The following is a 27,564-nucleotide window of genomic DNA, read 5'->3' as shown; positions in this document are numbered from 1 at the left end:
CTAATATCTTATACCTCTAACTTCAATTATTATACAGAAACATATTGACTAATCCCAATTTCATATCAACCTAAGTTTATACTGTAATTTTTAATTACTTGTAAATGACCAGCTAGGTATTAAATCATCATCAACATCATGATTACCATTATTAATTACTAGAATTGGTCATATATCTTCTGGATTTCTGATCTACATATTACCTTTCCCCCTTAAACCTGATAAACTAACCCAAAAACTTGTCTGCAAACTTCTGATAAATGTATCAGAACAACTTGTTACTGCCTTCTGTCGGTTTCTTCATCATCGTGGTCGTCTTCCTGATTTCATCTGTATATGCTGATAAACTGTATGACAGTTGCAGCCCTCCTTCCAATTCATCATGCGGGTTCGTGAAGAATGTAACATATCCTTTCTGGGATGGCAGACTGCCAGATCACTGCGGTCATCCGACCTTCAAGCTAAACTGCGACAATAACACACTGTCAATCAATATCAAAAGTCAGACATACTATATCCTTGACATCAATTATGTTGCAAAGGTATTCACCATTACAAAACCAGAATTCACAAATGGCCCCTGTCCTGTTAGCAAAAGTCTGTTGAAGAACACTACCATAAACTCGAACCTCTTCGAACTCACTTCCGATTCTCAGACTGCAATCCTGTTCTATGATTGCAGTCCTCCCAGGTTGGTACTAGAACCACCTTATGGCTTTCGTTGCGCCATGGATACTGATTATGGGAGACCGAGCACTCCCTTGATGTCATTCAACAGCGATGTTGGCTATCTTGCAGTCAACGACCAAACTTGGGAGAAACAGCTTAGGAAAAACTGTAGTTTTGAGGTTGATATTCCGATTCTCAGGACGGAAGTAGCAAAGATTGCTACTGGTTTATCGAATATTAACAATATTTTGAAAGGAGGTTTTAAGGTAAAATGGTTGATCGATGATGGTAAATGTGATGGTTGTAAGAAGTCTAAGGGAAGATGCGGATACAATCAAAGTTTGGAACAGCCAACTTGTTTATGTAAGAATGGTGTTCATGATCCAAGTGGTTGCAACAGACCTTACAATCATGCAAATGCTCCAACAGGTAATTAATTCTTCATATTATTCTTGTTATTATTATTATGTGCCATTGTTCCTTGATTGTTCAACTAGTTGTTTACCAGGCCATTCAATACTCCCTCCGTCCCCTTTTTATTGCTCCATATCCAAAATTCACTTTTTAAATCTTTAGGCGTGCACATGAATTAATAAAGTGAGAAAATTTACTGTTTAAGGTATGAAACAATTTAAAAGGGACACCCCAAAGAATAATATGGAGCAATCAAAGAGGGACAGAGGGAGTATGAGACAACAATAAGGTTGTATGAATTTGTTTAAAATTAAGTTACTATTGAGGGAAACAAGAAGGTACATTCTAAGCTAATGGCTTATAATAAACACATCATGACCCTTCTTCCTTTAACATATACGAAGTAGCATTTTTAGTACTTGATATAGTAATAAGGTTTATATCTTGCAACATTAAAATTGTGAGATCAAATCCCCGCTTGTGGCATTTGGGGATGGGGACACCATTGTTAGTTGTTACCCTTCCTCCCTAGTCCCAAAGGACGTTACGTACCACAAGGTGTGGGAGATGATATGGTCTACCACTAAGCTACACCTCATTGCTCAAAAAAGTCTTCATTCATTAGGAGAACCAGTCTTCCATCTGATCCATTTTTAATCGTTATTAATAGAAATATGCTCCTTGTTATTTACTCTTTCCGATTAGAAATTAGAATTTATGGTAAAATATTTAGGATTTCTTGAAATAATTTTCACCATTTTATCCCCTAGGAGAACAAACGGGAGTATATTTACAAGAGTAAGGTAAAGTCTTGAGGGGTAATACTCAAGACCTGAAATCAAATCCCTATCACTTGTCGCCTTTTGTTTGTAGTTCTCTCTACACCAAAAAAAGTAAATAAACATAGAGCGATGAATATGGTTTACTATAGTTTTATAATGTGTCATTTCATATGTTTTGTGGAAGCAGTGGTGAAAACTGAAAAGGGACCGACTTACATTATGGAAGATTCTTTTCCATGTTCACAATATGTCAAAAAAAAACCTAAGAAATTATTTCGTTGCCTCTTGAGAAAAAAAATATCGCCTTAAACTTTAAGATGCTATGTTTATCCAAGAAATAACGTTTCTTTATACCTTCTCAAATTGCCAAACATCAAAATATCTATATCTATACACTTCAAACTTCAAAGTAGGAACTTCAAAGACATTCATCTTGACTAAATACAAATTAACACCCTTGAACTTGCCTATGTTTGCTCCTTGTTGACCATAGTCATGCATCCTCCTCCCTCAACACCTTATTAATTCCTGAAAATTATTTAATACTAATTTTAAAAGGGGTGGGTGGTGGGTAGCATTCTATCAAGATGTCCAGCATGATTCACCAACTGATCATTTGGGTTTTATAATAAATCAATAACACGAGCCCAGTCCTAATTCTAAAAAGTCCCCCCTATAAGACCTGTTAGAAAGATTAATTTGGCCCAAGTTATACAAAGTACGGAGTATTTTATTTGGCAACTACTCCGTAACTTATTATGGATTAGGAACTGTCTTGTGATAATATAGTTACTTGAATACAAGGTACAAGGATTAATCAGGTCGGATTCAAATTGGACCGTTATGAGTGACGAGTTACAAGCCATAAAAGTTTAATGATACGCTAACCCAATGGTTCGGGTCTGAGTCCAACCGGTTTAGAGTATCTTGTGGAGTTGTGGGAAGAAGTGAGCAATTCTTTTTGTTTCAAAGACCTTTCTGTTGACTAACCATACAAGTTAGAAATTTGTGGTTTTCCTTTATTTTTCAGTTTCCACTTATTGATTCTATTCCATTCTCATGTCAAGAGCCAAACAACCTCTAAAAGTACACCATTTTTTCAAGTTTCAAACGGCTAAAGCCAATAATCTCTATTAGATTGTTATAGCCTTATAGAGTTATGGGTACATTGCTTGTCATACCACTCATACATTCTATGTTGAAGACTTGAAGAGCAATTCGTAAAGCGTAGCGCCTCACAATTCTAGTTCCTCACACTTTCGGTTCAAAGAACGACAACAAATCTTTGTGCAATGATAACGTACAATAGAAGTTGAGCTGCCCCATTCTATGTATATGCCCCACCACTAATACATGCTTGCATCACACTAAATTGAAACCAAATTGGACTTTTTATGTCTAGGAAACCAAATTGAAAAGTATGGATTTTTTATGAAGCAATATAGTATTTGACGCTAGTCGTTACTCGCTAATCCTACATGCACGCGATGTATACTAAATATTTATTGTCAATTGTAATTAATATAATCTGTAACAAATAAATACATTAGGCGATTTACAGGGAGACACTAAAAAAATCAAATAGCTCAAAATATTCCCTTATATAATAATAGAGATTTGACTATATATATTTTTTTCCCCAATGGATCATTTCTGAAGCATTGAATTTAAACTACATTTGGTTTGGTCGTCTACTAGATTTCGACCCTCATTGGTGCTTGATATCATGCCATACACAAATGCCGTAATAATTTCCTAATCTTATAGAAAGTCAAAGACCTTCCAACAATTACCATTAAACTTTGCAATTACAGCAGCCTGCATGTCAACATCTTACTTACAAAGGTAGGTAGATGATAACTAGTGGAGTGTTAGACACTTAGATATAGAGGACCTGTTTGAAAATATACGGCGTATTTAAGTTTTCTATAAGGAACACAACTCGGATAAAATGACCAATTGAGGCGCATGGTGTGACTTTCTTCCTCCACGATACTCGAGTGGTTGGGATGTGGGTCCCCGGGGGCGAGGGTTTCTCCGTTTTGGTGACATAAGAGATGACGTTGGTCTAATTTCTTGTCATGATGTCAACCAATACTTTTAGCTTACCACTTGTTTTAAACTTGCACTTTCTGTCTTCCTCCTATTTCTTCCCCTCTCATTTCATTTCATTTCATTTCATTTCATTCATTCCTCTGCATTTCCCCTCACACCCTCACTCCAATGCAGCCTAAAACATTCTTAATCACAATCTCCTCCCATGTCTTCATCATCATGTTCTCCTCCTTAATCACCAAAACACAATGTGCAGATCAAAACTATACAGTCTGTGCCCCTCAAAGTTGTGGCAACCTTTCGAGTATAAGTTATCCATTTTGGATGCCTACCAAACAAGAATCACATTGTGGTCACCCAAACTTCAAAGTATCCTGCAAAAACAACACAATCCCAATCCTTAGAGTTTCTAATCATGATTATGTTATAACCCATGTTGATTATCTCAACCATAGCTTCCATTTAGTATATGCTCTAGTCTATGATGAATCCATCACCTGCCCCACTCCCTTGAACAACTTAACCCTTGAACATACACCATTTAGTTTCAGCACAAATTCTGCTGAATTTTTCCTATTCTACAACTGCTCTAACCTCCCTAAGGAATACTATGTGTACTATCCTATAAGCTGTAAAGCGGGTGAAGGTGATCAAAATGATACTTTAAAGTCCTTTGGTGACTTCCATTTCGAGGATTTGGTTGAGCAGAACTATTCTTTAGGACTATGTGAGTCTGTGGTTGCGGTACCAATGGATTTGGATACAGATATGGAATCTGGTAGTCATGGGGCAAGCAGTTATTGGAAGATGAACTACAGACAAATATTAAGTCAAGGTTTTACATTGAATTGGACTCTACATGATGGTATCTCCTCTCTCTATATACAGGCTTCTTTTATTTTTGATGTTAGAATGTAGACAAGACTAATAGAACGGCTAATTTGGTTGGTTCACCTTTTTTGTATGTCTTGGTACAAGTCTGCATTGCATGAAATATGAATGAAAACAGAAGTAGATTGTTGCTCCTAAGAATTTTATCAATGTTTCACTGTCAGTACTCAGTAGTCTTTCATGGAATTGACAGTTGTGCAGGTGAATACAGAACTGCTGCGCCTTATACCCCTCTTTTTGGAGTAGTATTCCTGTTGATATAATATATGTTTGATAGATTATCTGGAATTCATAGGCTGCAATTGGCTTCCAAACATTTCAGTTCATGATTAAACCATTCTGCACTGAGTCAGTACTCCTGATGCCCTGCCTCAAGTATAAGCTCACTATGTTTCCCTTTATCTTCAGATGCAGGACAGGAAGACTTAAGTCCGGTAGAGTCTAACAAGACTGCTGTCATCTTAGGTAACCTATTCAATTCCCTACCAATCTTCGCATTTCTTCTCCAAACTGTTATACTTTAGCAACAAATTAAATTTTTGTGGCTTACCACAGGTACAGGAATTGCAGCATGTGTGCTTCTGAGTAGTACTTTGTGCTTCTTTTTATATCGTCGCCATCGTAAGAAGGAGGGATCTTCTTCTGCACAATTCCTGAATCACAACAAGTCATACAGTCCTTCCACAGCAAGATCAAATTTTAATATTTTAAATGGAAGCACTGTTTTTGGAGTCCATGTATTCAATTACAGGGAACTTGAAGAAGCCACAGACTACTTCAATCCTTTAAAGGAACTAGGAGAGGGAGGGTTTGGCACAGTCTATTATGGTATGTACATGCTGGTGCACTCTCTTCAATTTATTTGATTGATTTTCATGCTTTTACAATTACTAACATCTTTCTGTACTTATAGGAAAACTTAGAGACGGACGTGAAGTGGCAATCAAACGCCTATATGAAAACAACAATAAACGAGCTGAGCAGTTCCTAAATGAGGTTGAGATTCTTGCAAATTTACGCCATGAGAACCTGGTAAACCTTTATGGTTGCACTTCCCGTCAGAGTAGAGAGCTTCTTCTTGTGTACGAGTATGTTTCAAATGGAACTGTCGCGGATCATCTCCATGGAAAACAAAGCAAACAAGGGTTACTACCATGGGAAAGAAGGCTAAGCATAGCTACTGAAACAGCAAGTGCATTGGTATATCTTCATGATTCAGACATTGTACACCGCGATGTCAAGACTCAAAACATCCTTCTTGATAGTAATTTCTCTGTAAAAGTCGCGGATTTTGGACTCTCCCGTCTATTTCCCTTGGATGTTACTCACGTATCAACAGCTCCTCAGGGTACCCCTGGATATGTAGACCCTGAATATCATCAGTGTTACCAGCTTACTGAGAAAAGCGATGTTTACAGCTTTGGAGTCATGTTGTCAGAGCTGTTATCTTCTTTACCTGCTGTTGATATCACAAGGAAGAGGAATGAGATTAACCTTGCTACTATGGCAATTAATAAAATCCAGAATTGCTTACAGGAATTTGTTGATCCTTCTCTTTGGTTCCAGTCTGACAGTGAAGCAAAGATTGAAATAACCGCGGTAGCAGAATTGGCCTTTCAGTGCTTGCAGAGTACAAAAGAAATGAGGCCGTCAATGAATGAGGTGCTGAAAAGATTGTTAACTATACAAGATCAACTAGGAAGTGAAGTGGATGGTGCAGAAGTTGTAGATATTCCTGCTGATGATGTTCTTATGTTGAAGGGAGATATGTCGCCTATTTCACCACCAAGGGAGGATAATTTTGTTGCACGCTATAAACCCAATGCTAGTGTTTGATCTTTACTTGTTTGGTTATAACACTTGTATAAGTTTTTCGGTTCATGAAGCTCGTAGCAAGAAAAACACAAAGTTATTCGAGTGTTCTTCAGAAAGAATGATTGTACACAATTATACATACTCTACTACTCTAGTTAATTGTAACTTCAATTGTGTTTAGTTAGATGTTGTCTGCAAGCCTGCATATGTGCTTATATGACTATACAATTATGACTAAGAGTTGTATGCATGACGAGTTTTAATCTGGATGCTTAGCTTGTTACATTGACAATATGCTTAAACATCATATTCACTCGAAAAAAGAACAAGAATAACTGTTGTTGTCAAACGTTTATTTCAGCAATGGTAATATAGAACTGTACATAAAAGTGTTCTTTCAGAGTTCAGAAACAGGGTACTTCTGATCAAATTTTGGTGAGTGCCGAAGCAGGGGTACTCCGTACTCCCTCCGTCCCTTATTGATTTTTAGGTTTGGTATATGCACGCGATTTAACCTATAATTCATGAAGATAAAGATTGCTTTTTTCTTAAAAAAATGCAAATTACTCCATTCATTAACTAATTATGTGCCGAAGCAGGGTAAATTCTATGTTTGAGTATATATATGAGAGTCAACACTTGTATCAAGGTTTGTATCATAATCTACACGTAGAAAAATGCATGAAGTAATGAAACAATGAACGAATGGGTTTTTTGTCCTAAAATGTTTGCAAATTCCTCTTTGAAATTATTAAAACATGTTTACTGATGTCATTAGTATGGCATCAAATTAAAGAACTTTTGCCATTATTTCTTAAACGTGCAACCCATCACAACAGGACTCAGCCAGCAAAATGTCCGTACTAGTATATGTTATATAGTAATCATAATAATAGCAATTTGATTGAAATTCTTCAGATAGATTGTTATGCATCTTCTAAATCTCATTAAATCTATTTTCTTCATTATCCTTTACAATAATGTTGATCCTTCTTTTTCATTACAACATTATCGTGGCTCACAATATGAAGCCTGCATTTTTAACACCAGCACTACTTGTGGGAAATCCAGTTTTAAAATCTCTTATCCTTTTTGGGGTAATGGACGTCCTGAATACTGTGGACATCCAGGTTTTAATCTTTCTTGTCACAGAAGTAATCTCAAAATCAAAATCATGTCTCGGATGTACAATGTACTCAGTATCAATTACAACACCAGCACATTAAGGATAGTAAGCGAAGGATTTTCCCAAGGTGAATGCCCTCAACCAGGGCACTTATTGTATAACACAACGTTGGATTTGGACCTCTTCAACTACACTTCTAATGTTAGAAATGCTTCTTTGTACTATGATTGTCCTGAGTTAAAACATCTTGGTGGTGCGCCTTTTAGCTTTGATTGTAAAGGAAGTTACCTTAATCGCCTTTCTTTCCTTGTGATTACGGATAGCTGGGAGCATGAGCTTGGAGATATTTGTGGCATCAAGCTATACGTTCCTGTCTTTAGAAACGCGTATGAAGACTTGGTTTTTCATCCTTCATCAAGAATTGGGGATGTTTTAAAGAGAGGGTTTGAGGTCAAATGGGTGATTGATCAAGGTCAATGCCAGGATTGTTACATCTCAGGTGGATGTTGTGGATACAATATGAGTTTGGGTCAATCAATTTGCTTTTGCCAAAGTGGATCATATCCCACAGTCTGTCCTCAGCTAATTGCTCAAACACCAAGTATGACTTTTATCTCCCTTTAATTTCATTCTAAACATTTCTCTCTGAAGTAAGTCACTTAAAGTTACAGTTTCAAAAGAACTTAAACCCTTGTGTATTTTTTATTGTGGTATGAGAAAGAAAAGATTGGCTAATGTTGAAGTTAATTTTATCTGCAATTCGTTAGATATAATGAATGATTCGTGTAAGTCGGTGTAATCAGTCTACAGACTTCAGTTCAGTTCAGTTCATTAATGTGCTGTTACTTTTCATGATTGAACATTGCAGGTAAAGGCATGAACCTGGAAGCTAAGGTTGGAATAGGTGACAGTTTCATATACTACCGCCTTGAACTACTGATTTCTTTTTTTTTGCTTCTGTAACACTGTGTTTTGTGTACTTTCCATGGAACTGAACCAAATCATATTTCATTATTTCTCCCCTGAATACTGACTTGAGTTAATATGGTTCCGGGACAGGAGTTGGAGCAGCAGCTGGCTTACTCTTCATCATGATCACAGTGTTTGTCTTTGTACGAAGTAAAAAAGATTATCATTCTTCATCACCCTTGCCCTCACAGAAGATCCCTCCGTCATTACCAACAATCCTTGAAGAGAAAAGTTCGTATTTTGGAGCTCAATTGTTCTCTTATATGGAGCTTCAACAAGCCACAAACGGCTTTGACCCTTGTAAAGAACTTGGTAAAGGAGGCTTTGGGACTGTGTACCACGGTATGTGACTCAGAATATTAAAGAACAATTATGTGTTTAATTTAATTTGTTACTTAATTTGAATTTTTTTTGTGTGTAATTTTCTTGGATGAGTAGGAATATTGGATGATGGACGAGAAGTTGCAGTTAAGCGACTCTACGAGAAGCAGGACAAACAAGTTGTTCAATTCATGAACGAGCTTGAGATCCTAACTCGGTTAGATCATAAGCATTTGGTAAAGCTTTATGGATGTACCATCCGTAGCAGCCCTGAACTGGTGCTTGTATACGAATATGTCCCAAATGGCACCCTTGCAGACCATCTGCATGGACACAAAGCGAAACTCAGATCACTTCCATGGCCTATTAGGCTAAGGATTGCAATAGAAACCGCTAGTGCATTAGTCTACCTACATTCCTCTGATATTATCCACCGTGATGTCAAAACAAAGAACATCTTGCTTGATATTAACTGCTCTGTCAAAGTAGCAGATTTTGGGCTTTCGCGTCTCTTCCCCTTGGACGTGTCCCATGTATCAACCACACCACAAGGAAGCCCTGGTTATGTTGATCCAGAGTATCAGCAATGTTATCAGTTGACAAATAAAAGTGATGTTTACAGTTTTGGAGTAGTTTTAGCCGAAATTATATCAGGAAAGCCTGCAGTTGACAGAAACAGAAATCGCCAAGAGATTAATTTGTCGCATTTAGCTATTAACAGGATACTGAAACGTGATTGGAGCGGATTCATTGATCCGAAGCTAAAGGTTAAGAAGAATTGCAAGGTGAGGGAGCAGGTAATTGCCGTGGCAGACCTCAGTTTTAAATGCCTGCAAGCTACCAGTGAAACAAGGCCTTGTATGGAACAAGTGCTGCAAAGTTTGAAAAACATTCAGGGTGAAGAAAGTGTCAAAGATGTTGTAGTATACGACGTCTCAAACAACGCTACTGCTGTTTTTAATGGAAGTGATTATCCAATTTCTTCTTTAAATGGTAATGATAATCAAGTTTGTGAAAATATTGACGAGTTTATATAGCTCATGAAAGTAGTCATGCTAATGCACAAGTCTCTGTGCTTGTAAACGTGTCTTCTGAAATTGTTTCATTTTTTTTGTCAACAGGAATGTGCATCAGTGCATGTAAGAACTAAGAACAATGACTTGTAGGCTTGTAGCTATTATTCAAATAACAATATCTTAACGTAGTTGTCACATGATTAGGAAATGTCCAAAACAAGAGTTTTGGTAAGGATATCTTTTAGTCTTCATCTATCGTTACCTCATTGCCTTTAAAAAGGTTACAAACTTTTAGGAAAGACGGTCTAACGGTTAGACCACTTTTATGTATGCACTTTAACTAATTAGTCAACCGCGGAAACCAATTAGTTAAGTTTGAAATTCAATTAGTTAAGCAACGAAACCAAGTAGTTATGCAATCAAACCTATTAGTTAAGCACTGAATCAATTAGTTAAACAATGAAACTTATTAGTTAAGCAAATGAGATCAATTAGTTAAGATTTTATGAGTTTTAGTTATTAATAAGTTTGTTCGAAAAAAATAACTATTCGACTAATAAATTTAACTATTTGTATTTATACCTTAACTATTTTGTTATTCAATTAGTTATGTTTTACACTAGTTTAGTTAGTACCAAAAAGGTGGTCTAACCGTTAGACGATCTTACACAAAAGCTTTTGTAAAAAGGTTCCCGCAACAAGCAGGAAAGGGGAATCCGACTTACGCAACATAGGCCTTCAATCGACCTTAATCACCAAACCAAGACATAAATTTAGTTCAGACTTTGACTGACTTATTAAAACACTATACTACTATAAAATTAATTATCATGCTTTCTCATCATAGCGTATAACCGTAATGAATAACCACAGATTTTATTATTTTTGGAGGAACTAAGTCTATTCAATAATGGTTGGGTTGCTTGATAGGAGGGATAAAGAGTTGAATTTGGGATTGAAAATCCCAAATATAGCTAATTCTCTGTTTGTGTTGATTGAGACTACAAAGTGAAGTACATGTCATCTCTATATGTATCATCATGACTTTTTTTTGGGGTTTTACTACGAGGAGTTCCCACCACCTTCGGCTAATGGACTAATTCTCACGGAATTTCATACGGGTACCCCGTTGGGCAGCATCCCTCTCAGCTGAGGTTTTTTCCATACCCAAGACTTGAACCCAAGATCTTGATTAAGGAGCAAGAAACCCTTAACCACTCATGCCAACCCCAATTGGTTCATGACTTGATATTGTATCAATGCTTGAACTCATGACCCTTTATTCATAATGTAAAAGTTTAACCACCGCAGCGCAATTTTGTGACTCCAAAGTAATTAGAAAAGGGAAAAGACATTGTTATAATACTACATCTGTTTCAAAATAGTCTTTATACTTTCCGTTTTAGTTCATTTTATAATGTTGTTTACACCTTGCTTTATTCTATATTTGGACATGAAAATTTACCACCTTATCTTTCTTAAGCCACAATATTTACAATTTTTCACTCACTTTATCTTACTTTATTCATTTTTTTTCCTTACATTCACCTACATTTTTACACGTTTATCTTACTTTATCCATATTTTATCATATTCAACCAACTTTTCTACTTTTGTCTTAATATTTATGCAAATAGTAACTGTAAAGATCTTTATGAAACGGAGATATTACATATTTAGTTCCTTTGGGTATTAATTTTATTTCATGGGAAGTAAATTCCCTTGTTAACTTCATAGGAAATACTAACGTAACAATGTTTTTCCATTTAATCAGATCATGCGTATATACATCTGTTTGGAAAAGGTTGAATAGAGTACTTCACGCTTGTTCCGAAAGTTCCTAATCCAACGAGGTTTTAGCCAACGTTTTTATTTTCAAGTATATATCGACTTCGTAACGTAACTCGAAATATGATAACCGATATTTAACCAATACTAATTTATACTCAAAACGATATACAATGAAGATTATATTATATATTTATACTTCACCGAATTTGAAAAAAATATCTCAAAATACATGCAATGACTAGGATCATCACTTGACTTATATAAAAGACAATTTCTTAACGACGAAAAGCTAAAAATTTCATTAATAATATATAAGGAATGCTACACTTAATTACAATAATCAATTAAATATACAAAGATGTTCAAGCTGAAATTTGAAATCTCGTTAATACTAGAGACGACTAAAGAGTAAAGAGTACTCCACTCGAGGGGAGGGTATCCTATAATACAATAAATTAAAAGAAGTGAAGTTTATTTATGTACAAACTACAAATTGAATAAATTATTTACAAGTTGCTATATAATGAACCCTTCAGAGCATATTCCAATTTCCAAATTCCATGCCGTTGATGATCATATCACCACCCTCTATTTCATTAAGTCCACCAACTACTATATCGTATGGCATAACACATTCCTGAGTATTGCTGCACTCTGCCACATTATTACCTATATGGAAAATGTAAATACAATAAATCCATGAGAATTATTTTACACATACTAAATAATTACTCCGACTGGTATGTGATAAATCAATTAAAAATTATAGATAAATAATTAAAATAGGGAGTTATTGATGTTTGAAGTTATGCGTCTAATATATATGTACTCCGTATATAAGAAATTATCAATTACTACCAAAACTAGTAGTCGTTTTGTCACTTACTACCTAGAACGTAACTATCTAAGTCAACGTTTGACGTCATAAAATTATTTAAGTTGATATTAAGTAATTAATTAAAAACATAAAAGAAAATTGAAATACCAATTATTTTGTAAACTAAGTTATCGATAATTCACTTAAACTGATTAATTCGGAGCAAGTTATCGCTAATGCACACAATATGATGTCATATTCCGTCCAATTTTACCAACAACTTTTTTCTCTAGACAATATGTGATCAGAGTGGCTGATACATACAGTAGATAGTAATTGCCAAATTTGTCCCGTATATACAATCAAATATTATTATGTAGTATTCCTTTATTAAGATAATAATAAGCTTGGTAGTTGACTAAATTCTTAAAAAAAAAAAAAATATCAAGTAGAGGTTTAGATCATAATTAAGTTGCTCACCTTGAAATAGTTGCAAAGAAGACTGATTGACTGGTATGTCCAATTCTTGCAAGGAATCCCAATTTTCATACGCGTTCTTCACCAACTCATCAATTGTCTCATTCTGAACATATATGTCAAACGTACAATATCTTATTAAATTGACGTAATTAACATTTACAAATTCACCCATAACGTACGTACTACTCCGTAAATATGTACGTTCTTAATGCTAACAAATTGTTAGTAACAATTAAGGCATGGTGTTTAAGTCAAATTAAGTAGTATACAATTGCGATAAATTAGATGATTGAATAAAACAGAAATGACGACAATTTGATACCTTAATACGAGATATGAAATCTGGAGTGGAGTATAAATCTCCATCAATGTTGATACTAACAATATTACAAGTAGCATCCAAAGTTATTGCATAGTTTGATCCATGACATATGTATTGTTTGTTGCCAATGTTGCACGTTTTTGCATGCTTCAATATCGACTCCCACATTTTGTCCGTCATTCCGCCTTTTTTCCCACCTAGTATCTGTTTTTTTTGTCAATATACACAATAATTCAAGCCATATCTTTATTTGCATTTTTCTAGTGCCGATTATCTTTAAAATTGACTTCAATTCTCTCTAAATAGGAAAATATGGAAGAAAATAGGATTTATTATTTAATTAATTACCTTCTTGAGCTTAGTAGGGTCGATAGCAGACAATTTTAAGAAACCTTGGACAGTTTGAATACCAGCTTGCGCAAGTCTTTTGTGGAATTTTCCATCTTTTCCAATCTTCTCTAGGCGCCATACTTCATCTTCAAGCGTTGGTGGATAATGTTTCCTGTATACTGCAAATGGTTGTGGGCAAAATATTTAACATCAATGATAATTATTTTCTAATAACATTAAGAATTATACAAGCATCATATTAGTGAATCTCTAAATCTTTTTTAAGTGTCAGATAAAATGGAAAACATTAATTTGATGTCTATCACCCTTAATGTTAATTATAAATATAATTAAGCAAAATAAATTATTAATAATACGTATCGATTGACACATTAATATGTTTAGAAAATTTATTATACAAATTTTTGTAAAAAACTGTTTAACAATTACGTGGTATTAAACAATTATATGTACATTCATACCACATACTACGTCGCTCACCTCTAACTCGATCAACTGCCACACCATTGAGTATGGTCACAATTAATTAAATGTCATTCAATTTAATACTCCCTCCGTTTCTAAATAAGTGTCACTTTTGGGCCTCGGCACGGTGCTTAAGAAAAGTGTAAAGTGTGTAAGAGTTAATGATTGAGAATGTTTTTTTTGGGAAAATGATAAAGTAGATAATTGTTTAATTGAATAAAGTATAAATAAAAGTGTATGTGGGGATTGAAAAGTGGAAAAGTGTAGAATGTGTAAGGAAAAGTAATTATGATTTATAGAAAAGTGGGAAAAGTACATGTTCAAAAATAGAAATGTGACACTTATAAGGGAACGCCAAAAATGTAAAAGTGACACTTATTTAGGAACGCAGGGAGTAATTCGTAGAAAACTAGTAATGTAATAAATGATTATACTTTGGTTTTAGAAGGTAATCTATAAGAAGAACTACCCTATTGAACTAACACATATATTAGGTTAGCCAGTTTAGCTATATATGTAAGACGACACCTCTTAATTAAGCCACTGCCCAAGGAAACTACAATTCTTGGGCTCGAGCACGCGCGAACCTATGTTGATTAATTAATTAGTTACCACCTTTAAAATTGTACTACTGTGTATATATTCGTATTATCATATATTAAAAAAAATGGAGGGAATAGTATTTTTTCATGATTGGGACCATTCTTAAAACTTATACGGATATTATTGATAGAATTAGAAAGACAAGAACCACAAATTAAAGGCATCCAAGTATGACAAAATTAAATATATATAATGAAGTCAACGAGTGTTAATAAGAACAAGTCTTCCGAAAGAGGCCAAATATATGAGCATCATTCTCGTCAAAAGCACAACTCCTTTTCACTAATTAAACCTTGATAATTTCGTAGTAGATGTGAATTCATTTCATGTTCATACTACCTCCGTTTCAAAAAGATCTTTACAGTTATTATTTGCACGGACTCTAATGCAATATTTAACTAATAATATATCCAATTTCGTATGTGAAAAAATTATAAAAATTTGATATTCTGAAAATACATCCCGAGACCAATCTAACAAGATCTTACATGCAACGTTTTGATGTATATAATGGTGAGAATTACGGTCAAAATTTTTATACTTTGGACACATTTTTCAAAGCGTAAAGAACCTTCTGAAACGGAGGTAGTACATATTATCCCTTTAGAGAGTGTCGCCAATAATAGCCACCCAACTAATACTACACTTGTTTTCACCAATCACAATTTGAGCACGTAGAGCAACATGGGCCATAGGACTTTTAGGAAGAATTTTTCTAAGTTGGAAAGAAGAACACCTTATTGAACCGGATAGAGATAGAATTCTCTTAGGATATTTGTTATACATTAAACTTCTAGTCATATTACTTTACCTGATTCAATTAATACTCATAATTGTTATTCCTATATATTTATTTAATAAAATACGCTCTAATGCACGGAAATTCACAATATCTTACAGAACCAACACCTTACCTACATAGATTAACCTGTTAATGTTTGAGTCATTCCTATGAATAACGCAGCTGACGTGGCTTGAGCTTGTACAAAATGAGCTCCCTCAAACTCCAACAACTTATATTATTTCTTCTCTCCAAAGATGAATTGGTAGAACATTTTATGTCACATTATTATCTAATTATATTATATTCACCTTTTGATAAATTTATAGATAGATAGAGACGTCAATTTATATCGATTCCACGCGTATTCCTATCTTTTTATTGATTCATGGTATATTGAACATTAATTAAGAAATAAAAAGTATAAACGGAAAAGTAGAAGAAAAATAACTAGACACAAATGGAAAGTTGATCTATCAAATATGGAATATAATACTACATAGAAGAATGATACAAGTTTAGATTGACACATAATTTATAGTACATTTCGAATAAGTTCAGTTGAATTCAAATCTAATAAGTTGAGTTGAGTCCAAAAATTTCTAGTCCAAAAGAAAGGTAACAGGCCAAAAACTATATATTTTAGGTAATATATATGTTAAATGTAATAAAACATGCATTATCAAAATGAAATATGTGAAAACAAAAGTGAACTAACCTTCACCACGTTGGTCTTTGACAATGAAAGGGTGAGTTAAAGCTTCAAGTATTCTATCACCATTTGAGATACCACCAATGACTCTAGCACCAAGTTTGAATCTCCGGCTCCGAATCCAGCTAGAGTTATCGGTAAACTCGAGTTCGGCTACCGTTACACCGTCACCCCCATTCTTAATAGTGTAGTTGACATCTTTTGCAATGAGTGGTCGTCTTCCTGATCTTGGTTTGATGATACTCTTATCAAACTCATCCACGGTCCATATTTCACGGTCCGTCGACGGAAAATCACCATCGATGACTACTATTTCAACCTTCACATGGTGTGGTAGTTTCTTTTGTGTGATTTGTTCGCCTATTTGTTCTACTAGTTGAAGTTTTAGTGGTTCTCCATTGATGTCTGATATTTTGTTGCATGTAAATATTGTTGGCAAATTATTGTTTGCAAACATTAATTTCATGTATGCTGGTTGTGGAGCTTGGATTCGTAGTGAAGGAGACCTACTCATGTTGCGCATTGTTCTTTGGATTCCTCGTTCCACTTCTTCATTCACCTAATTAATTAATTAATTAAGATTGAGTCAGTACAAATATCAGCCTATATATGTAAGTTTAATCATTGATAAATTTACGTACAACTTGTGTAACCCTTTGACGTTTTTAATTATGGTCTTATAAAGATGTTTATTTCACGTCACCGGAAACATTTATTCCTTCTAAGCATTTGACATTTGTACAACAGACTTAATTCTTTATGTTTCTAATTGTACAAGGGAACACATGACTAAAGGTTGTTCACTATCGTTTTTTGTTTTTTTTACAAAATAAAAACCCAAAAAAAATATCTTTATTTTGTAGTTCATAATTCAATCTAAATCATTATGACTTACTAAATCAAAGATCAAAAATTGAAAACTAACAATGGCACCGAATAAGTATTAGTTATTGGACTTTTTGGTGTACCCTTGTGAATAGGAAGTAGTACATAATATACCCTTACAATCGTTTAAAGTGTGTTTAAATGAAAAAAAGAAAGTAAAATCATCTATTCGTAGAAAAAAAATCAAATCAATTAAACAACTACATATAAATGTTTCTACTTTATCTAGGTAAATAATAAAATTGCAATATTCATATAAAATGTACATGTGTCACATACGCATTGTGTGCATAAACACTCGATTTAATGAATGTACAGTAATTAAAAACCCGGCCAATATCTATTCTGATTTAGGTTTCATGTTACTAGTAAGTAGTAAGGTAGTAGTAACTAGTGTCCAAATTGTATTATTATCAAAGTGATTACTGATTTTAAGTGCATGGAAATATAATGTACAAAGTATATATATACATTTAAAAAGTTACATTAATTAAGTAGTGAATAAACTAAATATACGTAGTATATTGCAAAATGAATTGAGATCGAGGACCAGGTCATACCACACGCCTAAGCATAGGCTCAAATGAAGTGACGAAAGATTGGAAAGACCTCGCCATCATTACTTCTCCAATCACACTGCAAAATCCAACAACATTTTTGTTTATTATCTCTGCAAATCCTCCTCAACAACAATTAGTTAAATGTTTATCATAAATAAAATATAATTAAAATAAGTTAATTTATCAAAATTTAAGCTCTTGATAAACTTATATACGGAGTATTAAGGTCAATAAAAATATATTATAACAGGGAAAAAAAAAGTATCAATTTTTTTTGAAAGAATTTGTAATTTGGACATGAAGAAGGCGACGAGAATAAAGTCTAAATAATTCAAAATCCAAAATGAAATTACATACGATGCAAAAGAAGGCATGGATTTCAGCCTTTTTTCGGTATGAAGTTTAGCATCGGTTTCGATATCAGGAGCAAGCCGTTTAGCAGCCATTTAAACTGGGAATAAAAACTTAAAAATTAGCTTAACTGAAGTTTAAATGATTGGAGTTTAGGATATGGAAAGAGAAGAAACAATGAGAGGCTAGATTTTGAAAATATTGAATTTAGTAGTTTTATCGATCGTAAATAGTTTAATTACAAGGGGTTTATATTTATATAGAAAAGAGAAAATGAGAGTGGGATACGAAGTCAGTCAACTATTAAATAAATCTATAAATGAAGGTTCAGGGCCGGCTCCGGCGATTTGGTGGCCCTGTGCTGAGCGTATAACTAAAGTTCATATGAGGCCCTCTTTACATTCATTGACAAACTGTCGATTACTTGCAATAAGAAATATCGAACTTCCCCTCTTGAAACATATCTAATATATGAAAATTTATTCATTGAACTACTTATAGGTATTTTTTTTTATGAATTAATGGGTGATAATAGATGAACAATATTATTAGAAGATATTTCCGTGCCTTTATTCATTTGCAGTCAAATACTTATATACAAGCTAAGGTAATATTGTTTTGATTTGATTCCTTAATTAAATCAAGGAATCAATCAAGCTAATCAAGCCAATCAAGCCATGATATACTAACAGGATATGCTAACGGCTTTGACTATTCACAAAATATTGCTACGGAATATTTACAAAAATATAATACGGAGTACAAGTTATATTAGTAAAGATAATATAACTATTAAATATTAACAAATTACTCCATGCATGCTTTCAATTTGCAATTAAACTCTACAAATTACCCAGTAACAACAACAATCAAATGGATAAATTAAACCCAAAATCTTCAATAAACCCTACCTAATTGGCCAAATTCCACCGCGTTCATTCCTCCTGAGAGTTCCAAATCCATCAAAATAACCACTCGATTTTCAAAACCATAACCGAAAATTGAAAGAACTACTCGATTTTCTTGAAAGAACCACTCGATTTCAAAACCCTAACTGAAAATTGAAATCGAAAAATTACAATCAAGCACAACAACAACAACAACAACAACAACAAAAATCAAATCTCGAGGTTTTAGCATAAGAAAATTACCTGGTAGAGAAAGGCTTGAACGGCAGAGAGAGAAAGTGAGAGTCATGGAGCGAGAAGAGGAATGGTTGAGTCGTGGAGAGCTGATTATTATTAAGGGAATTAATTGACCCATTTTTGGAAATCACCATGGGAATTGGAAAGGAGAGAGAATTTGAAGAGGCGTCATTGTTGGAAATTGTTTTAGGAAGTTACGGGGAAGGGAAAGAGAAGTAGATTTTTTTTTTATTTTTTTTCAGTTTTAGTCCAACAGTCTTTATTATTTTTTGGGCCCCCGAATTTTTGGGCCCTGTGCTGGAGATCCGACCGGACCTCCTTATGGCCGGGCCTGTGAAGGTTCATGGTTGGTGTTGAGAAGCAACCAAGTAGTATCCTAAAAGGCTAAAATGATGACTTAAATTACTGTGACGCTGAGAAAGAAAGAGAGTAAGTAAAGTACGTAGTAACTCACTCATTCTAATATTAATTGCCCTTTTTGTAATTAAAGTCAATGCATGCAAAGTCGCGGTTAGTCATGTCCTTTTACGTGTGTAACATACTCTCTCTATCCCTATTTACTTTGATTATCTACTCTTCATTATTTAGTCCGGTCTGATCTAATTTTTTTAGTTTATGCTCTAATTTGTCTTTCTAGTTTCCTATCTACTCTGATTTGAATAAATTTTTTCTCGCGTAAGTTGTTTGGAGTCAAAATTGAAGGTTATATACGTACACATAATCAGACCATTTCCTGAGATTTCCAGGATATAGTTTCAAAACCTAGATATTTTTGGGATGTATCATGTATATGGGGTCATATGATATTGTTTGGAACCATGAACGCCTACTACTCAATCGCATAAAGGCTCGTGAATAGGGATGGCAATGAGTCGGATCTGGACCGGGTCCGACAGGATCTAGACCCAGACTCGCTTTTTAAGAGGTGGATTCAGATCCGACCCAGATCCGTTGGATCCAAAAAAATCAGACCCAGATCCACTGGGTCTAATGGGTCTAGGGTCGGATCTGGGTCCTAAATGGGTCTAAGTGTATTTGTTTTCCAAAAAAAATTGTCCCTCATTTTCTTAACGTATTTAAAGTTTCTAATATTATTAATTTATATGTCCCTCAAATTTATAGACAATAAGTATTTAAAGTTTCTAATACTATTATTTATATGTCACGTCAAACAATATTTAAATAGTTTAACATCATAAGAACTGAATAAAGTTTAGCACGTAAAAATTGAATCATATTTAAATTTTAATAATTTTTTTTAAAAAAATTATATATATATGGGTATGTGGGTCGGATCTGGAATGGATCTGGATCTTTAATTCTTGGACCCAGATCCAGACCCGCCCCATTGAACAAAGACCCAGATCCGCCCCAGATCCACAGGGTCTACTTTTTTTGGACCCAGACCCTTATAAATGGATCGGGTCCAACCGAATATGGGTCGCGCGCCAGCACATCACTCCCTCACTCTCTCTCGCGCGCCAGCGCCCAGCACTCCCTCTCGCCCTCTAATCACTCTCTCGCGCCCAGCGCGCTGTGCCTGCCCCTCGTCCCGCGCGCCCAGCGCTGCTGTGCCTTCGTACGCCCGCCGCGCGCACACACATCGAGTGTGTGTGTGTGTTTTGTTCGTTCGTTGTTCAATCTTTTTCGCCCAATCACAATAATTCGTGGTTCTTCAATTCCGTGCTGTAGGCCGGATTGGTATAATCCTATTCTTCCTTACCTATTCTATTTCAATTCCGTATTTTAAATTATATTATTATTATTGTTTTGAATAATTAAAATGTTGGGAATCGGTTATGAACACCGTACTTTGAGGATTTATATGTTATGATTCATGAGGCTTGTTTTAATTATTAAAGCATGAATTTTCCGATTCGTTTATTTAATAAAGAATTGATTTTTATGATGTTAAATTGGTTTATTGGGAATTTCAAGTTAGGGTTTTAACCTAGACCTAATGGGTCAATTGATTAGCATAATTAGGTGATGAATTTAATTATGATAATCAATTATATTTTTCAGATTTATAAAAAGGTCTAAAGTGTTAATTTTTATTGATTTTAAGGGTGGAAAAAGTATGTTTTCATACTAGGGATTAGTTTTGCAAATTGAGACGATTATTTTATTAAAGAACGACCGAATTCTAATTTTTAACAAGGTTTTATATTTTATAAAGTTGCTGGAAATTTAATGAACATGGAAATAATTTAAGTTTCATTATTTTGATGATAGGAGGTGATTTCTAAGTGAGTGCTCGTTTCGCAAAGTGGCCCCTACGCTTAGGTATTCAAGGTACGTACAAGCCTAGGGCGACCACCATTTGTCAAGGACATTACATGATTGTTGTTGATGTGAATTATGTTATGTGGATTCAAATTTGTTTTGGTGAACGATCATGTGAATTATTGGTTGAACAAGCATGTTGGGATTATTATGAGTATGGATTGTTAGGTTATGATACCTATGACAAAACATAAATCATGCGGAAAACCTTAATGCCAAAATCTTACCTTTGAATACTTCAATTCTCGATGTAAATAGGTGACCCTAGGCACCTATTTATAGAGTTTATGGAAAGGAATTGTAATCCTATTAGAATACAAATCTATTTAATTATAATCCTACTAGGACTATAATTAAACAAACTTTATCTATTAGGATTAGATTTAATCATATTACGAATCCCGGTAACCTTAGGATTCCGAGTAACACACACGAGTAGCAATGCACCGCACGCAGGCCTTACGGCCCACGCACAGCGCACGGCCCACTCGTCGCAGCCCCTTGCTCCGCATGCGCGCGCGCCCAAGGCCTTGGCTGGGCCTGGCCTTCGCGCTGGGCCTGGTCTTGGCTTTGGCGTGTGTTTGCGCTTTGGCTTGCTGGGCGATGGCCCGACTTCGTGCTGGGCCTTCGTCTGGCAGGCCTCGTCCGATGCTAATTCGTACGATACGCTTCCGATTAAATTCTCGATTCCGGAATTCATTTCCGATACGAACAATATTTAATAATTCCGATTCCGGAATTAATTTCCGTTTTGAAAAAATATTTAATATTTCCGTTTCCGAAATTATTTTCCGATTTCGATAATATTTCCGATTCTGACAATATTTCCGTTTCCGACAATATTTCCGATTCCGGCAATATTTCCATTTTCAATAATATTTTCCGATACGTACCATGTTTCCGTTTCCGGCAACATCTACGTAGATAATATTTATATTTCCGATAATATTTATATGACTTGGATAATATTTATATTTCCGATACGATCCATATTTCCGTTTCCGGCAACATCTACGTAGATAATATTTATATTTCCGATAATATTTATACGACTTGGATAATATTTATATTTCCGATACGATCCATATTTCCGTTTCCGGCAATATCATCGTTTCCGGAGTATTCACTTGCTTGTCTTTGACGATCTCAGCTCCCACTGAAACCAAGATCCGTCGATTCCGAATATCCATAGATGGAGTATTTAATGCCATTAAATACTTGATCAGTTTACGTACTATTTGTGTGACCCTACGGGTTCAGTCAAGAGTAAGCTGTGGATTAATATCATTAATTCCACTTGAACTGAAGCGGCCTCTAGCTAGGCATTCAGCTCACTTGATCTCACTGAATTATTAACTTGTTAATTAATACTGAACCGCATTTATTAGACTTATCATTATATGCATACTTGGACCAAGGGCATTATTTCCTTCAGTCTCCAACTTGTCCTTAGGGACAAGTGTGCATTTCCTAATTCCTTTGTCGCTCGATGCTTGCTCTTGAACATAAGGTAAGAGTTGTCATCTTTATTACGTCCAGAGGTGTTTCTCGGTTTCAGAGTTCAACTGATCAAATAAACAGATAATCATAGCCTATGATTCATCTGAGCACATTCATGCATTTTACAGTTTCTAGCTCTCCGAGTGGCCTTGTACAACTTTTAAGCATCTCATCCCGATTTATGGGAGGACAATCCCAATCTTGCGATCTTGAGATTAGACTTCGTTTGATAGGTGATTACCTGACCGTTGCCTTTATAGCCTCCTTTTACGGTGCGACGGTTGGTCAACGTCAAAGTAAGCAGTTCTCAAACAAGTAATCTCAAATCACTCAGGTATTGAGGATTTAGTGTCTAATAATTTTAATGAAATTTACTTATGACAGATTTTCATCTCTTACAATGAAGTTTCATAGGTCTGTCCGATACTAGTCTTCCCAAAGTAAGTATCTATGCAAATGATTATGACATTGCCATGTCCACATAGTTCAAGAAACAGAACTACTAGTCATCTTGCATTCTAGTCGTCTAACGTTTTCTATGCGTCCATCTTTATAGAAAGCTCCGACCAGGGACCATTTTAAACTTTTGACATTCAAGTTCACTTGATAGACATTTCTTAGTCACAGGACTGGTCCTGACAGTCTATCTTGAATATTTCGTCAAATTGAAGGGACTCATCATTTAATAAACCACAAATTAAATGGAAAATGAATTATATTCATTTATTGTGAATGATTAACCAATAATGTTTTACAAAGTATTAAACTCTAAAACTTTAAAACATTAAACAAGGACATCAAAGCCATTCTCCAATATGCTTGATTCCCATAGCTGCAGTGTGCGAGTTGTGCTTCGCCTGCGGCAGAGGTTTAGGAAATGGATCTGAGATGTTGTCATCAGTTCCAATCTTGCTTATCTCGACTTCTTTTCTTTCAACGAACTCTCGTAGAAGGTGAAATCTACGAAGTACATGCTTGACTCTTTGGTGGTGTCTAGGCTCCTTTGCCTGTGCAATAGCTCCGTTATTATCACAATATAGGGCTATTATTCCTTTAATGGAGGGGACTACACCAAGTTCACCTATGAACTTCCTTATCCATATAGCTTCCTTTGCTGTTTCATGTGCAGCAATGTACTCCGCTTCAGTTGTAGAATCCGCAATGGTGCTTTGCTTAGCACTTTTCCAGCTTACTGCACCTCCGTTGAGGCAGAAGACAAACCCAAACTGTGATCTGAAATCATCTTTGTCGGTTTGAAACTTGCGTCCGTATAGCCTTTAACAATTAATTCATCATCTCCACCATAGACCAGGAAGTCATCTTTGTGCCTTTTCAGGTACTTCAGAATATTCTTGGCAGCAGTCCAATGTGCCTCTCCTGGGTCTGACTGGTATCTGCTCGTAGCACTGAGTGCGTACGCAACATCCGGGCGTGTACATATCATAGCATACATTATTGAACCAATCAATGATGCATATGGAATCCCACTCATTCGTCTACGGTCATCAAGTGTTTTTGGGCACTGAGTCTTGCTTAGAGTCATTCCATGAGACATGGGTAGGTAGCCTCGCTTGGAGTCTGCCATCTTGAACCTTTCAAGCACCTTATTGATATAAGTTCTTTGACTAAGTCCAATCATTCTTTTAGATCTATCTCTGTAAATCTTGATGCCCAATACTGTGCTTCTCCTAGATCCTTCATCGAAAAACATTTCCTAAGCCAAATCTTGACAGAGTTCAACATAGGAATGTCATTTCCGATAAGTAATATGTCGTCGACATATAATACTAGAAAAGAAATTTTGCTCCCACTGACCTCTTGTATACACATGATTCGTCTGCGTTCTTGATGAAACCAAAGTCACTGACTGCTTCATCAAAACGTATATTCCAGCTCCTGGATGCTTGCTTCAATCCGTAGATTGATTTCTTCAGCTTGCATACCTTTTTAGCATTCTTTGTATCCTCAAAACCCTCAGGTTGTGTCATACACACAGTTTCTGTTAAAACTCCGTTTAAGAAAGCGGTTTTGACATCCATCTGCCATATTTCGTAATCGTAATATGCAGCGATTGCTAACATTATCCGAATAGACTTTAGCATTGCAACTGGTGAAAAGGTTTCATCGTAATCCACCACTACTAGAAAAAGGGTTTATAACGACGAACTTTTTCGTCGTTATAAGTCCAAAATGTTGTCGTTAAAACCTTTAACGACGAACTTTGTTCGTCGTTAGTTTTGTCGTAATAGCTTCCGACGTTAATAGCATTAACGTCAACGTTCGTCGTGAATTTTACACGACGAAATTATTGTTTGTCGTTACTTATTAACGACAAAATTATTGTTTGTCGTTATTTTATAACGACAAAATGATCGTTCGTCGTTATTATGTATTCAATGATGTCGAAGAAACGACAAATAACGACCAACAAAGTTGACGTAAAAAGAGAATCATATTGGCACAATGATTTTAGTTATAGTCCAACAACGACAAAATATCTTGACGTTAATGTGACTATATAAAATAAATATATTTTGTCGTTAATATGAAAAATATTTATAACCTGCAATTTATTCAAAATCATAAAAAGTATACAGAATAATACACTAAATTTAGATTAAACGTAATCAATCACAAAATATGTATTATAATTAATAAACAATTTCAATGAGTCAAAACAACCAAACTAATAAGATCAAATAACTTGTTCTATACTAAGAGTTAAATCTAAATATTCCTTGTTCTTGAACAAAAAATATGAAAATTTGCACCAAATATCTAAAACTGATGTGTAGCGGCTTCAACCTAATTTTGCATTTCTGATCCAGCCTGTGAAGTTTGAATAGTAACATCCTTCTTGCCTTAGGAAGCTATATGTTGAGCTGGTCTCAGTTTTGGTAACCTGTATACGATGCAAGGAGCAGACATTTCAGATATTCGATTGATTATATATAATAATGTGAGAGCAGAACAATATGCTATTCATGGAACGCAACCACATCTTTGAACAAATTGTATTTTTTAGTTATACGGGCCTAATGCTCAAGTTTGAACAATTTTCAGCATTCAGCAATGCAGCATACTCCAATACGTTTTCCTTGATACGCAAACCTAGAGCAAGATGATATGATGCAAACAGTTCATCATATTTAAAGTGTACTGTTGTCGTTCTGGAGTCCACAATGTGTAAGTGATGAAATGCGAGGAAAATATGACTGAAACTACAAATAATCTTGTCTTAGTCAAGGAGAGGGATGATATTTGTTTTTTTACTTATTCTTTGATCAACTTTGATGTTTCTGATGTTTCTCTACCCTAGCCTACGTTAATTTACAGGTAAACCTTAGCCGATTGGGGTCACAGTGGACTAGTTATAATAATGCAAGGGACGAGGAAGATTTACCTATTTTCTCTGTCCATGCAGTCCATCTTCTAATTTTCCCTGCAATCAAACATATTATCTTCAGATTGTCAGTTCCTGCTAATCACCCGCACACAAAATGAACATCATTTAAGTAAAAACTAAAAAAAGTGTCCCTTCACTTTTTTGCAGTTACCTTGTATAATGTGCCAAAACCACCTTGCTCAAGCTTGTTAATTTCCTGAAAATTGTCTGTCGCGATTGCCAACTTTTCCAATCCGAACACTGGTAAATCTACAACTTCCACTTTACTAGTTCCATCTTTAGGTTTTGAGTTTTGCAATAGCATATCCTTGCTTTAAAATCTCATCATTACTACAACAACAATGTCCTTTCAGAGAATATAGCCAGAAATCAAGTTTCAAAATAGTGCAGTACAAATGAGTTAAAAGGGAGGAATACCATTTTTTCGACACTTCCACCTCCATATACAGTACATGAGTACATCAGCTGTAGGCCTGTAGCTATTCCAATAATGACAATCACTATAAGAATTATTTTTATTTTCCTTTGTTTACCTTGGTGCTACTGATTAATTTCACCTGAAAATAGGACGGACAATTTTCAAACTGATCAATATTTCAGTAATATTAATCTCGTGTACAATTATTTATTAGTCATCAATTGGAATATTGTACTTTAATTGGAATATTCACAGTTAAAATAACATAAATTTTCCAAACATGTCCTGTTTTCAGGGCATGATCCAGATCAGCAATTAGATCATTCGCATCCTCGATGCCGACTGAAATGCGGACAAGATCTTCGGTCAAACCTCTAGCTTCACGAACTGCAGCTGGTATGGAAGCATGCGACATGAAGCAAGGCAAGCTTATAAGTGATTTCACACTTCCTTATGCAGAAACTAACATTCCAAGTTAAGAAACTAACATTAGTTAGCTAAAATGACTTATATCAAGTTACAGGTTTATATAAGTGCTCATTTATGGACACCCAAAAAACCAAAGATGCCAAATTATGCAGCGGGATTCAAGAAATGTTAAATCCCTCACAGATAATTTAGTTTCTAGCTAAA

General features: G+C 35.0%; 3 protein-coding genes and 1 long non-coding RNA gene across 5 annotated transcripts; 2 read left to right on the top strand and 2 right to left on the bottom strand.

Annotated features, from left to right (window-relative positions):
* The first annotated feature begins 41 nt into the window (after positions 1-41).
* LOC110804500 (LEAF RUST 10 DISEASE-RESISTANCE LOCUS RECEPTOR-LIKE PROTEIN KINASE-like 1.2) lies at positions 42-6,810 on the top strand. Of its 2 annotated transcripts, none has more exons than XM_022010093.2 (4): positions 42-1,098; positions 5,220-5,276; positions 5,367-5,639; positions 5,725-6,810. In XM_022010093.2, exons 1-4 carry the CDS (start codon positions 261-263, stop codon positions 6,645-6,647), a joined length of 2,091 nt encoding a protein of 696 aa, XP_021865785.1. In that variant the 5' UTR covers positions 42-260; the 3' UTR covers positions 6,648-6,810. The 2 variants fall into 2 exon arrangements, with proteins under 2 accessions (XP_021865785.1, XP_021865786.1); XM_022010094.2 differs by lacking the exon at positions 42-1,098 and adding an exon at positions 3,874-4,785.
* A 744-nt stretch (positions 6,811-7,554) lies between these two features.
* On the top strand, positions 7,555-10,155 carry LOC110804514 (LEAF RUST 10 DISEASE-RESISTANCE LOCUS RECEPTOR-LIKE PROTEIN KINASE-like 1.2). The gene is made up of 4 exons (XM_022010107.2): positions 7,555-8,353; positions 8,621-8,656; positions 8,812-9,063; positions 9,160-10,155. The coding sequence occupies exons 1-4, from the start codon at positions 7,555-7,557 to the stop codon at positions 10,077-10,079; spliced, it is 2,007 nt and encodes a 668-aa protein (XP_021865799.1). The 3' UTR covers positions 10,080-10,155.
* Positions 10,156-12,120: 1,965 nt separating this feature from the next.
* Positions 12,121-18,425, bottom strand: LOC110804509 (protein SAR DEFICIENT 1). Its single transcript, XM_022010103.2, has 7 exons — positions 18,183-18,425; positions 17,826-17,901; positions 16,387-16,939; positions 13,817-13,977; positions 13,469-13,672; positions 13,147-13,249; positions 12,121-12,518 (listed from the first exon to the last, which is right to left on the bottom strand). The coding sequence occupies exons 1-7, from the start codon at positions 18,269-18,271 to the stop codon at positions 12,382-12,384; spliced, it is 1,323 nt and encodes a 440-aa protein (XP_021865795.1). The 5' UTR covers positions 18,272-18,425; the 3' UTR covers positions 12,121-12,381.
* Positions 18,426-25,874: 7,449 nt separating this feature from the next.
* LOC130460678 (uncharacterized) lies at positions 25,875-26,838 on the bottom strand. Its single transcript, XR_008920656.1, has 3 exons — positions 26,665-26,838; positions 26,511-26,549; positions 25,875-26,009 (listed from the first exon to the last, which is right to left on the bottom strand). It is a non-coding gene; the product is annotated as an uncharacterized lncRNA (long non-coding RNA).
* Positions 26,839-27,564: the final 726 nt, after the last annotated feature.

This window comes from Spinacia oleracea, chromosome 5 (assembly GCF_020520425.1).
Source record: "Spinacia oleracea cultivar Varoflay chromosome 5, BTI_SOV_V1, whole genome shotgun sequence".
Classification (NCBI taxonomy): domain Eukaryota; kingdom Viridiplantae; phylum Streptophyta; class Magnoliopsida; order Caryophyllales; family Amaranthaceae; genus Spinacia; species Spinacia oleracea.
This window is presented reverse-complemented; position numbering and strand designations above follow the sequence as displayed.

Excerpts from the sequence above, each read along its gene's own strand:
- LOC110804500 (XM_022010093.2), top strand. The coding sequence starts at position 261 with ATGTATCAGAACAACTTGTTACTGCCTTCTGTCGGTTTCTTCATCATC. Across the intron at positions 1,099-5,219 it reads TCATGCAAATGCTCCAACAG|ATGCAGGACAGGAAGACTTA; the intron begins GTAATTAATTCT and ends CTTTATCTTCAG. Across the intron at positions 5,277-5,366 it reads CAAGACTGCTGTCATCTTAG|GTACAGGAATTGCAGCATGT; the intron begins GTAACCTATTCA and ends GGCTTACCACAG.
- LOC110804514 (XM_022010107.2), top strand. The coding sequence starts at position 7,555 with ATGCATCTTCTAAATCTCATTAAATCTATTTTCTTCATTATCCTTTAC. Across the intron at positions 8,657-8,811 it reads GGAAGCTAAGGTTGGAATAG|GAGTTGGAGCAGCAGCTGGC; the intron begins GTGACAGTTTCA and ends GTTCCGGGACAG. Across the intron at positions 9,064-9,159 it reads CTTTGGGACTGTGTACCACG|GAATATTGGATGATGGACGA; the intron begins GTATGTGACTCA and ends TTGGATGAGTAG.
- LOC110804509 (XM_022010103.2), bottom strand. The coding sequence starts at position 18,271 with ATGGCTGCTAAACGGCTTGCTCCTGATATCGAAACCGATGCTAAACTT. Across the intron at positions 13,673-13,816 it reads ACCCTACTAAGCTCAAGAAG|ATACTAGGTGGGAAAAAAGG; the intron begins GTAATTAATTAA and ends CAAAAAAAACAG. Across the intron at positions 13,250-13,468 it reads ATTTCATATCTCGTATTAAG|AATGAGACAATTGATGAGTT; the intron begins GTATCAAATTGT and ends ATATATGTTCAG.